This window comes from Rhea americana, unplaced genomic scaffold (assembly GCF_003343005.1).
Source record: "Rhea americana isolate MKP2758 unplaced genomic scaffold, rheAme1 scaffold_36, whole genome shotgun sequence".
Classification (NCBI taxonomy): Eukaryota; Metazoa; Chordata; class Aves; order Rheiformes; family Rheidae; genus Rhea; species Rhea americana.
In genome coordinates, this window is record NW_028186490.1 from 312,547 (window position 1) to 324,671 (window position 12,125).

At 45.0% G+C, this 12,125-nt stretch overlaps 1 protein-coding gene across 1 annotated transcript in view; it reads left to right on the forward strand.

Annotated features, from left to right (window-relative positions):
* PIK3AP1 (phosphoinositide-3-kinase adaptor protein 1) overlaps positions 1-10,342 on the forward strand; it is a 30,359-nt gene extending 20,017 nt beyond the window's left edge. Inside the window, exons 11-15 of the mRNA XM_085312192.1 lie at positions 624-696; positions 1,067-1,222; positions 6,170-6,240; positions 6,768-6,883; positions 8,012-10,342. Of these exons, the coding sequence (XP_085168318.1) occupies positions 624-696; positions 1,067-1,222; positions 6,170-6,240; positions 6,768-6,883; positions 8,012-8,066 (471 nt within the window). The 3' untranslated portion in view covers positions 8,067-10,342. The remainder of the gene's footprint in view (positions 1-623; positions 697-1,066; positions 1,223-6,169; positions 6,241-6,767; positions 6,884-8,011) is intronic.
* Positions 10,343-12,125: the final 1,783 nt, after the last annotated feature.

Sequence of the window (12,125 nt, forward strand, 5' to 3'; positions counted from 1 at the left end):
CTTCCCCACCTATCCAGGGGTTCCCCCTTCAACAGATGTACATATTTCTTTGCTGAGAAATTCTTCCTTTCCCCTTCCTTACTGCAAGATGCAGTGTGATGCTGCACAATGGTGACAAGACTGTTACCAGTTACATTTCCAGGTTTCCCCTTTTGCTTCAATGGGAACATCCTGAATTCTCTCTGAACTGTCCTTCACACTGGGTTGTGTAGCAGCTTTCTCTGCCCCTGAACTCAGATTTATGTGTTTGCAAGTACGAAAGGACTGTGCAGTGACTTGAACATGAGTCCTGTTTCTCTGCCAGTGTCACTGACAGTGGAGACAGAAAATAGAGGGAGTTCTAAACCAAATGTTCTGCTTATCTGCAAATACTGGTGAGTCTGTGAACTTGACCTGAATATAAATAATGAACACCTGAAAAAATCTGGCTTCTGAAGGCACACATGGATTTCTGAAGGAGATAGATTAAAACCTGTTGACATGGTTTGGACTTCGGCCAGGTCTAGCAGACTTTGTTGCGGCTTTGTTGCAAAGTTAGTGGAAATATGTTGTTGGCCTTGTTAGAGAGCTGCACAGCCTCATTTATCTGAAGCTCTGAAAAGAACATCTTTCGATGTTTTTAGGAAAATCTGAAACGGCTACGAGACAGCATAACACGGAGGCAAATGGAGAAGCAAAAGATGGGCAAAAATGCAGGTAACAGTCTCTGACTGACGTTCTGTAGTAATGAAGCAGCTGACAACATTAATAGATTCTTCAAGCAGAAATGTCTGTGTAGTGTACTTATAACATGATATGTTAGTATTCACATCCATGTTCAAAAGCTCCTAGAATATGTCTGTTGGCTAAACTGTGGGGAAACTGATTTACTCCTCAGTTTCCCAGACTGAGGAAAGGATGCCCATGTCACACATAATTCACATGTGTGAATCATGATTCACACATGTACAGTTACGATCTCCTTTACATGATTGTGTTTAGCTTTGTGCTGGGATGCAAAGCTATCTCACAGAGGCTAGACTTGCATGAGCCCTTCTGAGGTGTTCATTTTGATTTTCCCCTACAGATTTGGAAATAACTGTGCCCATTCGGCATTCTCATAACACTCTGGGGAAACCAGAATGTGGCATATATGAATATGCCCCGAGGAAGAACGTTTTCCCACCAAAAAAGGAGATAAAGCGAGGAGACTGGAAAACAGAAAGCACATCAAGCACAACAAGTAAGCAAATCCTAAGTGTTACCCCTCTCTATGGGAAAGATGAATGGAAAAGATTTTCTCAGCCTGACTCTGGAGTCAGCTCAGGGAACAAGACTTTCATTCCTGAATCTCCAGTGCTGATGCTGCCACCCTGAATCCTGCATGCCTCAGGTTGGCTGATCTTAAAACTTTAAAAGCAACTTCAGGTACATCAAGAGGTTTTGGCATGCATCTTGTGCTGGTCTCCATCTCTTCAGGAGGAAAACCTGAAAGTGAAGTGAAAGACTTCCTTGAACCTTCCCAGGGAGAGTGTATCCCTACTCATCAGTTCTTAAAAGTAGATGGCAGCTACTGTCATAGAAAAGAGGATGATGCCTTACTGTGATTCCCAGGAGGCAGTGTGCTGTTCTGATCTGAAGGGCTGAGCTGTATTGCAGACTGAGAACAGGTCTCTACATACCACTTCAACTTTTCAGATAAAGGACAGCGTTTTCTTCAGTGACTGCCTGTGGGACCTGAACTCCTGAGTGACTTGAACGCTGTAGCCATTTTTATTATCTTTGCCTTTTATTAAGTTCAATTTGTGCAAATTAGTCCCTGAATTCTCATGGTTACTGCAGACTGAGCAACTCTCATAGAAATTAAGATTGTTTTGGTCCTCTGAAGAGAAAATTGAGTCCCAGTGAGGTTAGTACCTTTGTAGCTCTTGGCAGGATATAGCTGGCACATGTCTGAGGTAGGAGTCAGAGGCAGCTGACTGAGCTGGTAACCACTTTTAAGTAAATTATGAGGGAGATGTTAAGCTGTCTGCAGAGTTTGCTGTGTGCATCTTGGCTCCCATTCCCTTGGCATAATTGTGGCAACAGACTAACACAGTATTTAGCACTCTAGAACAGCTGCTTGTACAAATTAACAATGAAAGCTACCACAGCCAGGCTGTGGGGAGGTACTGCACCTTCTGAGAAACCCTCTAGCCTCCACTTCATGTGTAGGTTCCTAAATATTAGAATGATGCCCCAGTATTGCACAGCCATGTTGAACATAGTATATTTATGACTGAAACTAGATGTAATAGCTGTTGAAGATGTTTGTGAGTTGCTGTCCCCTTCACAGCTGACACAACTGATCACAAAAATATTCTCTATTCTGAGTCTATACAGGCGAAATGGCTTTGCTTAAATGACTGCTGAAGATTTTTTGAAGACATCTATCATTTTTAGCCCTGAAATGGCCTAGGAAACATTCCTATGATCATAGAGTCATAGAATCAGTAAGGTTGGAAGGGACCTCTGGAGACCATCTAGTCCAACCTACCTGCTCAACAGGGTCACCTACAGCATGTTAGACAGGGTTGCATCCAGGTGGGCCTTGAATATCTCCAGAGAAGGAAACTCCACAACCTCTCTGGGCAACCTGTCCCAGTGCTCTGTCACTCTCACAGGGAAGAAATTCCCCCTCACCTTCAGGCGGAACTGCCTGTGCTTCAATTTCTGCCCATTGCCTCCTGTCCTGTCACAGGGGACAACTGAAAAGAGTTTGTCCCTGTCCCCTTGACACCCTCCCTTCAGGTACTTGTACACATTGATAAGATCCCCCCTCAGTCTTCTCTTCCCCAGACTGAAGAGGCCCAGCTCTCGCAGCCGTTCCTCATAGGGCAGATGCTCCAGCCCTCTGATCATCCTTGTAGCCCTACGCTGCACTCTCTCCAGTAGCTCCATGTCTCCCTTGTACTGGGGAGCCCAGAACTGGACACAGTACTCGAGATGAGGCCCCCTCAGGGCTGAGCAGAGGGGCAGGATCACCTCCCTCGCCCTGCTGGCAACAGTCTTCCCAATGCACCCCAGGAGACCATTGGCCTTCCTGGCCACAAGGGCACATTGCTGGCTCATGGTCAACTTGTCATCCACCAGCACTCCCAGATCCTTCTCTGCAGAGCTGCTTTCCAGAAAGGTCAACCCCCAGCTTGTACTGGTCTAGGGTTATTTTTCCCTAGGTGCAGGACTCTGCGCTTGCCCGTGTTGAACCTCATGAGGTTCCTCTCTGCTGAACCCTCCAGCCTGTCCAGGTCTCTCTGAATGGCAGCACAGCCCTCTGGTATATCAGCCACTCCTCCCAGCTTGGTATCATCAGCAAACTTGCTGAGGAGGCACTCTGTCCCCTCATCCAGGTCGTTGATGAAAAAGTTGAACAGGATGGGACCCAGTACTGAGCCTTGGGGGGACACCACTAGCCACAGGCCTCCAGCTAGACTCCACGCCACTGATGACGACCCTCTGAGCTCTGCCTTTCAGCCAGTTCTCAACCCACCTCACTGTCCACTTGTCTAACCCACACTTCCAGAGCTTCTCTAGGAGGATGTTACGGGAGACAGTGTTAAAAGCCTTGCTGAAGTCAAGGTACACAACGTCCACTGCTCTCCCCTCATCTACACCCAGCCAGTCATTCCATCATAGAAGGCTCTCAGATTGGTTAAGCAGCATTTCCCCTTGGTGAATCTATGCTGGCTACTCCTGATCACCTTCTTTTCCTCCATATGCCTGGAGATGACATCCAGAATGAGCTGTTCCATCACCTTTCCAGGGATGGAGGTGAAGCTGACTGCTCTATAGTTGCCTGGGTCCTCCTTCTTGCCCTTTTTGAAGACTGGAGTGACGTTGGCTTTCTTCCAGTCCTCAGGCACCTCTCCAGTTCTCCATGACTTTTCAAAGATGATGGAGAGTGGCCTGGCAACAACACCCACCAGTTCCCTCAGTACCTGTGGGTGCATCCCATCCGGGCCCATGGATTTGTGGGTGTCTAGCCTGCCCAGAAGGTCTCTAATCCTATCCTCCTCAACCAAACGAAAGTCTTCTCTTCTCCAGACTTTCTCCCTCATGTCCAGGCTGCAGGATTCATGAGGACTGCCCTTAACAGTGAAGACTGAAGCAAATAAGGCACTCAGTAATTCTGCCTTCTCTGTATCCCTTGTCACCAGAGCCCCCGCCCCATTCAGCAGCAGGCCCACATTTTTCCTAGTCCTCCTCTTGCTGCTGATGTATCTGAAGAAGCCCTTCTGGGTGTCCTTAACATCCCTTGCCAGCCTCAATTCCAGCTGGGTCTTAGCCTTCCTCACCACATCTCTACATACTCTGACTGCATTCCTATAATTCTCCCAAGCAGTCTGTCCCTTCTTCCACATTCTGTGTACTTTCTTCTGTCTGAATTTGGCCAAGAGCTCCTTGCTCACCCATGCAGGTCTTCTGCCCCTTATCATGCACTTCTTACTCATAGGGATGCACCACTCTTGAGCTTGGAGGAAGTGATGTTTGAATATTAGCCAGCTCTCCTGGACCCTGCCTTCCTTCTAGGGCCTTAACCCATGAGGTTCCACCAATTAGGTCTCTGAAGAGCCCAAAGTCCACTCTCCTGAAGTCCAGGGTTGCAATCCTGCTTGTTGCCTTACTTCTTTCCTGCAGGATCCTGAGCTCCACCATCTCATGGTCACTGCAGCCAAGGCTGCCCCCCACCTTCACATCTCTAACCAGTCCATCTCTGTTGGTAAGGACAAGATCCAGCAGGACACCCTTCCCTGTAGGCTGCTCCACCATTTGTGACAAAAAAGTTATCATCAATGCATTGCAGGAGCCTCCTGGACTGCTTGTGCCTTGCTGTGTAGTCCTTCCAGCAGATATCAGGGTGGTCGAAGTCCCCCATGAGGACCAGGGCCTGTGATCTCGAGGCTACTTCCAGCTGTGTATAGAAGGCCTCATCAACCTTCTCTTCCTGGTCAGGTAGCCTGTAGTAGGCACCCACAACAGTGTCCCCCATGCTCTAGGTGACCCTGCTGAGCAGGGAGGTTGGACTAGATTATCTCCAGAGGTCCTTTCCAACCTTACTGATTCTATGATTCTATGCTAGCCTGCCCTTTGATCTTTACCCATAAGCTCTCAACCGCCTCCTCCTCCTTCCCACCTAGGCAGAGCTCGATGCATTCCAGTTGCTCTCTCACATAAAGAGCAACTCCACCACCTCGTCTTCTCAGCCTGTCTTTCCAAAAAAGCACGTAGCCATCCATGATGGCATTCCAGTCATGTGAGCTATCCCACCATGTCTCTGTGATTGCAATGAGATCATGGCCCTGCGATCGCACACAGATCCCCAACTCCTCCTGTTTGTTCCCCATGCTGCGTGCATTGGGTGTACAGGCATTTCAAAGAGGTGGTCATGCCTGCAGGTTTCCCAGGAAGGGCGTACGGGGGTCCCCCATAGCCATGTCCCAAACGCATATCCCCAGCTGCACGCACCTGATGGAGGCCCCCCAACCCAACTTGTGTTTTGTTGTCTACCCTGTCTCTATGACAACCCCCCCTTCCCCTCATATCTAGTTTAAAGCCCTCTTTACTAGGCTGGCCAACCTGTTTGCAAAGGCAAATGTGCCCCGCTTGGTGAGGTGAATCCCATCTCTCCCAGGGATCTTTGTGGGAGGAAGTAGTGAACGGCCAGTGGGAATGATAACCTCTCATACAGTCACAGCTATTCCAGTAATGAATGTGTGACAATGTTCTGAGCCACCTACCTCCACATAGCTGTTAACAGCTTGGGGATCGACAGTTTGAATATACATAAAACTTGGGTGTGTAACAGTTGTGAAAATATTTATCTCACTGCAAGCTGGTATTGGCACTGGACTCTTTCACTTAGATTATCATTGTGGATATTCAAATGTAACTCCAGGCCTAGATAGAGCAGAGATCTGTTGAAAGGAAGGAAAACTGAATGGTTTAGCCTTGTGGTATGTGTTGTGTGAAATGTAGTTGTTTGGATCATGAACATGTAAAAAATAACAATGGAAATAAATCCATCTAAACAAGCATTAAATGGTGTATGAAAGGCGTAAGCATGAGATTAGGAGGAGTCTGGAGTTAATGATTTGCAGTTACATCACCAGGATTTAATAACCAGTTTGTTTTTCTTGCTTACTAACCGCAGGTAGCGCAAGTAACCGCTCCAGCACTCGGAGCATATTGAGTGTCAGCAGTGGGATGGAAGGAGACAGCGAGGTAAGCCGTCATCTTTGTTATATATGTCCGCTTTAGTACATGGCTTTGTTATCAGGCAAAAGAAAAAGAGCTCAGGGCTGGCATTGCATTTGCAGAAATGGCAAAACATAGCCATTTATGTCATGAAGCCAGCAAGAACCGAATTCAGCTGTATGTAGCCCCTTCTGCATCTCCTCTTCTGCTTCCTCTGTCCTTGCTAGTGCCGTTCAGATGCTTCTGAACTGCAGTCTGTGCCACTAGTGCAAAACACTTCAAATTTAAATGCCTAGGTGGCTCACAAACTTTAGCTGGGTAGACAAACTTAGTTTGTAATCTCATTTCACAAAACATCTGGCACACAGATACCACATCGCTAACTGTACATCTGTCTGCTTTCTCCGTTGCATTGTACACATGCCTACAGGTGCCAATGAGTTCAGTTCAGAAACTATGTACCAGGATCAACAGTAAGGGAGAGGTGTGTATAAGGGGTGAAGAAGTATTTCAGAAGCACTTGGATCCTGAAGTACCCTTTTTTTATTTTGCAGGACAACGAAGTCCCAGAAGCAGCTAGAAGCCAAAGCCCTGTTGCCCACCAAGCGGAGAGGCTGCCTCTCCCACTGCCTGAAAGGCCTCCCAGAGTGCCTCCCCGAGGCGCAAGCAGGTAAAGTTGTAACGGAGCTCACCCATAAGCTTTCATTGGATTAACATGGTTGCACTGGGCAGAGAGCAAGGCAGGAAATGAATGTGTCCCTTCAATAAGGCTATTGCCAGACTATTATCTATATACAAACACCGCTAGTAATTGTAGGATCCTTCCTACTCATCTATCTAACTTACTGGAGTTGGTTTCCTAGTTGGTAACCTGCCTATTGCAATACTGCTACTGTGTTTTGCACACTGCAAGAGGCAGCACTATTGAAACACAACACTTGCTATAATAAATCAGACTGACTCAGCTAAAATAGCATCCTGCCTGTGGCAGAGATTTAGTATCTGATTCACCTGAAAAGATTCTCTTACAAGATGCTAAATGCAATGCAGAGGGAATTCCCTTTAGGTGTTACTTTTTTTTTTTTTTTTTTTTTTTTTTTTACCTTAGCAAATTTCAGATCAAAGCAGATTTGTTGATGTATGCAATTTGCCTCAAAGTAAAAGTTACACCAGTTTTGATGAAAGGTCTGGGATTTTGTGCATTGATTCGATCAGACCACTGTAAACTTGAGTAACATACAAACATCCTTTATTCTGACCAGTGCAAATGTATGAAGTCCAGGCACTGAAGACTCATATAAGTATAGATGTTAGTAAAATTCTCCAACTGCTAAAATAGCAGTTACTGATGCATTGAGGCAGTGAGTTCTGTATGTGGGTTTGGCTCTGACAAGAGTATAGCTGAAATTATATGTAGTTAGTGTAAAAAAAATTTTTTTAAGCATTTGATGTGTTTCCATTGCTCCTCATCTAATATTCAGTAAGAGCTACTATACTATCACAATTTTAATCCAAGTATTATAGCATCTCCTCCCAGGAACAATAATAGTACTGTAATTGGAGAAGCTGAATTAAAAATTTGGCCACGAACAGGACTTCGGTATCTGTGCTTGTGGCTGAATCATTGATAACTTATTTTTGGTAACCATCAATATGTGCTGCTCTTCTTGAATAACTATTGTGTGTACAGCATTCTTGGATGAGATGTTATTGTGTGCTATGTGTTGTTTCAGAATCCTATCCTGTTTTTATTTTGTTGGTTTTTTTTAATGCATTCTTATTCTGTGTCTTTTTATAGGCCTGTAAGCGGTGAAGGCTTTTATCCTCCACCTGTGCCCCCAAGAGGTCGCTGAATCTCTCAACATCCGTGGAAAATGAAATTTTTCTATTTGGATATGTTTGTACAGATATTTTTGAGTTGTTTTAAATTATTTATAAGTGGGAGCCAAATGTTTTCTTCCCCTTCCTCCACCATAAAGCTCTGGTGACCTTTCCCATGATATTTTGTGTAGACCTCTGCCTTCTATAAATTTTTTGTTTGAAAGAATTTTGGTGCTTTGGGATTTTAAGGAAAAGTATTGAGGTTGGGAAGGAGAACACTGATGTGTCTTCTGGCAGCCCTGTACCAACATGGAGTTTCCCTTTGACCAAGAACATCTGTCTTTTTAGCAACTAAATCTTGATACGCATTGTCACCAAAAACCTCAATACAACTTACAAGGGCTTTAGGAAAACACGCTTTAAAAAGAAAGGAAAATCCTTCTGAAGACTTTGAGGAACACTCTTTACAGCAGGATTAGGTGCTGTTCGATGTAACATTCTGGGTATGGACATGTTGAACTTTCAGAGGGTGTAGAATCTCCCTCCTGCAATCATCAAACCATTGGATGAGAGGTAGTCTTTATTCAAGAATGTTTTGAATGCAACTTTAAAAGCTTCTTTCCCCTTCCTCTTCCCTCTCTGAAGAGGACAGACATTAGCAAGGTGCTGTTGGTGCTACATTTGCCATGAAAATTCTCATAACAGCTGGTAAGAGACTTGCTATGTCACAAAACAGCTGTATTGAAACCTTTTAGGGGGGTTGTTACTTGAAATCACATGACTGACTTCTTGAATTAGGGGAAGGAATGAGCAGCAATGCTTTGACCTTCTGTCTTACTTGTGCGTGTTCATTGTAGCAGTGATATAAAGATTTTTCACTTCATGCTTTGGGATAGCATAGCCACTCTCCAATTATACATGTACACATCTCACAGATACCTGCTGCATGGTTAGCCTGCTGCATTGGAGATAAGCATCCTGCCTGGAGCCTAGGTTTTTGCGTTGTTTTCTAACAATGTGAATCTGCAACAGCTGTGGCCAGCCTTTATTCTGCCTGAGGGCTTACAAGCTGAAGAAGAGCCTCCCAGTTGGGCTGTCTTTGTGCCAGATATAGAGAGAGCACATAAAGTAGAAATGAATTCTGAATCTTCATTTCAAGAGGCTGAGATGGTTGAAGGCTGTTGTCTTTTTACTTTTTTTTTTTTTTTTAGGGCCTTGCAATCTTCCATGTGTACACTAGCCCACAAGGGACAAACATGAGGCCCTGACTGTCCAGCAGTGACACAGCTGAAAGTTTTATAAGATAACGTTCAGGACAGAGAATTAAGCAGCATTACCTGCTTGGTTTCCAAGCCATTCTCCCTCTTCCTGCCCAGAGAGAGACATCTGTGTTGCATGATCTCTCAGATTCGGAGAGAAAATATGAAGGTTCTCTCCCAATATGTAAGCTCCCCCTGCTCTGTATCTGAGCGAGAGATAAAGCTGTATCCCCTCTCTTGCAGTGCAGCAAAGCTAACGCAGGGAGTTGAAGGAGTGACAGAGGGCAACTATGACTCAGCCAGCACTGAATGAAGATGGAGGAGCCCCTGCTGCTCTCATGGGGATAGGAGTAAGCTAAATGACACGTACACATTAAACTTGTAGGGTCTGACTTGAAGTTCATATAGCCTGCCCTTATAGATGCAGTGATTTTGTCCTCAGGGATGCAGGCTGCATATTGCAGGCCTTTTGATAAAGAGGTTGTTGCCTTTTTTAAGAAAGAACCTCAGTACCTCCTCCACTGACTCTGACGCTACAGCTCCCACTGACAGTTCGCTCTTCGGTCACTGTAGCCAGTTGGGGTGGTGAAGGAAGTGAGGTGGGAATTGTCTTCGTGTGCCCTTCTTGGATCAGAACAAAGTTCCCAGCATTGCTTGGTCAATGGGAAATCAGGAAAGAGGTCTTAGTGCTGAAAGGAGGAGGAAAATGGTACCATGGGTAAGCAAAGGAAATGAAGTTAAAAAATAAACTAAAAACTGTAACTCAAGGGTTTGATTGTCTTTAGCTCTTACACGCCCTTTGCTTTGTACACAGCTCCCTGGTTTGCTCAAAGATTACCAATTTCTTTAGTCCTGGCTGCAGTTCTGCTCCAGAGCTTGGAGCTGTGATGTGGTAAGAAGAGTTTATCTGCTTCCACATCTACACAAGATGTGGCTGGAGCCTCAGGCCATTCTCTACTCATTTTCTGTTTGTAGCTTCCCCTGGATTAGTTAGGGATCTCACTGAGCAGCAGTCACAACAAAACTATCACTCTATCAGGGAGAAAAGGAAAAGCACTAAAATGGTTTCTCTATTAAATGCAGGTAAATAACTGAGGTGCAGGCATGGCTCTCAAGCTGCTTACATCTTTGCTTGTCTGCATCTTCTTAGCTGCCAAAGCACGTTCCAAATTTGTTTGATTTTATCTAGTTGCTGTAAGCCTCTTATGGCTCAGTGGATAGAGTCCTTGTATCTATAGACACCAACTGTGCTGGATGAGCATACGGTGTGTATTGCCTCTGCCTAAGATGAGCAATGCACTGAAATTAAAGCTCAGAAGAGACTGGAGAAGAAAATTACATGCAACCAAATTGTTGGGTACTCAGTAATGTAGGGGGAGAGGAGGAGATGATATGTTTCCATCTAAGATTAGAGCCTCAGCCCAAGAACAGAGAAGACAGAAAATAAAATTGCTGGTAAAAAAAAGTACCAGTCTTTACACCTCTAGGGGCATTGACCAATCGACCGAGCTCAGGCGGCAGCTGGTTTGCGCAGAAGTGTTTGTTCTTTGTGTAGCATGTGCATCGCAAACCCCCCTACAGCAGATGGCTCTGGCTGGCCCCGTTGTTGTTGACTGAGAGACTTAAGTACTGAAGAAGCTAAAGCCTCCTCTCCCTGACTCCCAAGGGTAAGCTACTCAGTTTTGGACTGAGATGCAATGATGAAACATATGGTGTTACCAAAGCTGCCTAGTTTTTAATGTAAACAGGGTTCTTGAACAGTTTATGACAAGTATTTCTCTCCAAAGGGACCCTGCTTCCTCTGAAATCAGAGGGAGATTGTGAATGTCCTACCTGGAAAAGGGGTTCATATAAACTTAGTTTGCTAAAATATTTTAGAGGAAGAGAGATCAAATGCATAAGACCACAAGGGGAAAAGCTCCTACAGTAGGTATGGTGCTCTGCAGTAAACAGAGAAGATTGTTTTACAACCTTTTGCACAAAGCATGAATAGCATGTAATACAACGTACAGAGGAATCCTCAAATTGAGCTGGTGTCTTTTAATATCTGTGTATTTATTTATTTGTTGGCTTGTGCAATATTTGAGAAGCAGATGGTGTAGTCTCTATTTTGGGGGAAAATACTACATCTGGTAACTTCTAAGGATTGCTTTTGTATTCATTCTGTTTATAAATTGGTCAATGGATGCTTACTACTGAGAAGTTTATGGTTTTTCTTTAACCTTGAAATTGTAACTTGGAAAACTTTTAAATAAATGTACAGGTTTGCAGACTCCATACCGCAGTACTGACAGAAAACATTTTTTTCCAGTTTGGGTAGTTTTTTGCCCCCTCATGAGTACGTTCTGTCCTTATGGGTACATAGCTTTTTGCACTTCAGACTTACGTTCATGAATTTGTTATGCTTAAGTATTCTGGAAAACTGGACCACTTTTCTGCTGTTTTGACTGTATTTGTACTTTGCCATGTGGCATAGTTTTCTCTGTATCAGGTTGCTCTCATGATTTAAAATGGTCTTATCAATCAGTTAAAACATAAATTGTGCTTCAATAAAGCTGTGTGTAATGCAAGTTTTTACAAAGCGTGTATAGTTTCTCCAGATTTGGGATGTTGGCTGACTTTCAATTTGTTTCTCGTAGTCTTTACTCCTGTTCGGACCTCAGGCGCCGAGCACGTACGTCAGCACCGAGGATCAGGCGCAGGTCTCAGTGCAGGGAGCACCACGCTTCGGGGGCGCACACGGTAACTGTCCGCCAGCAGCGCCCAAGGTCGCTGCGCCTGCCGGGCGGCGGCCCCTTCCCCGGCAGGGCCGGAACCGGCCCCGCCGGCGGC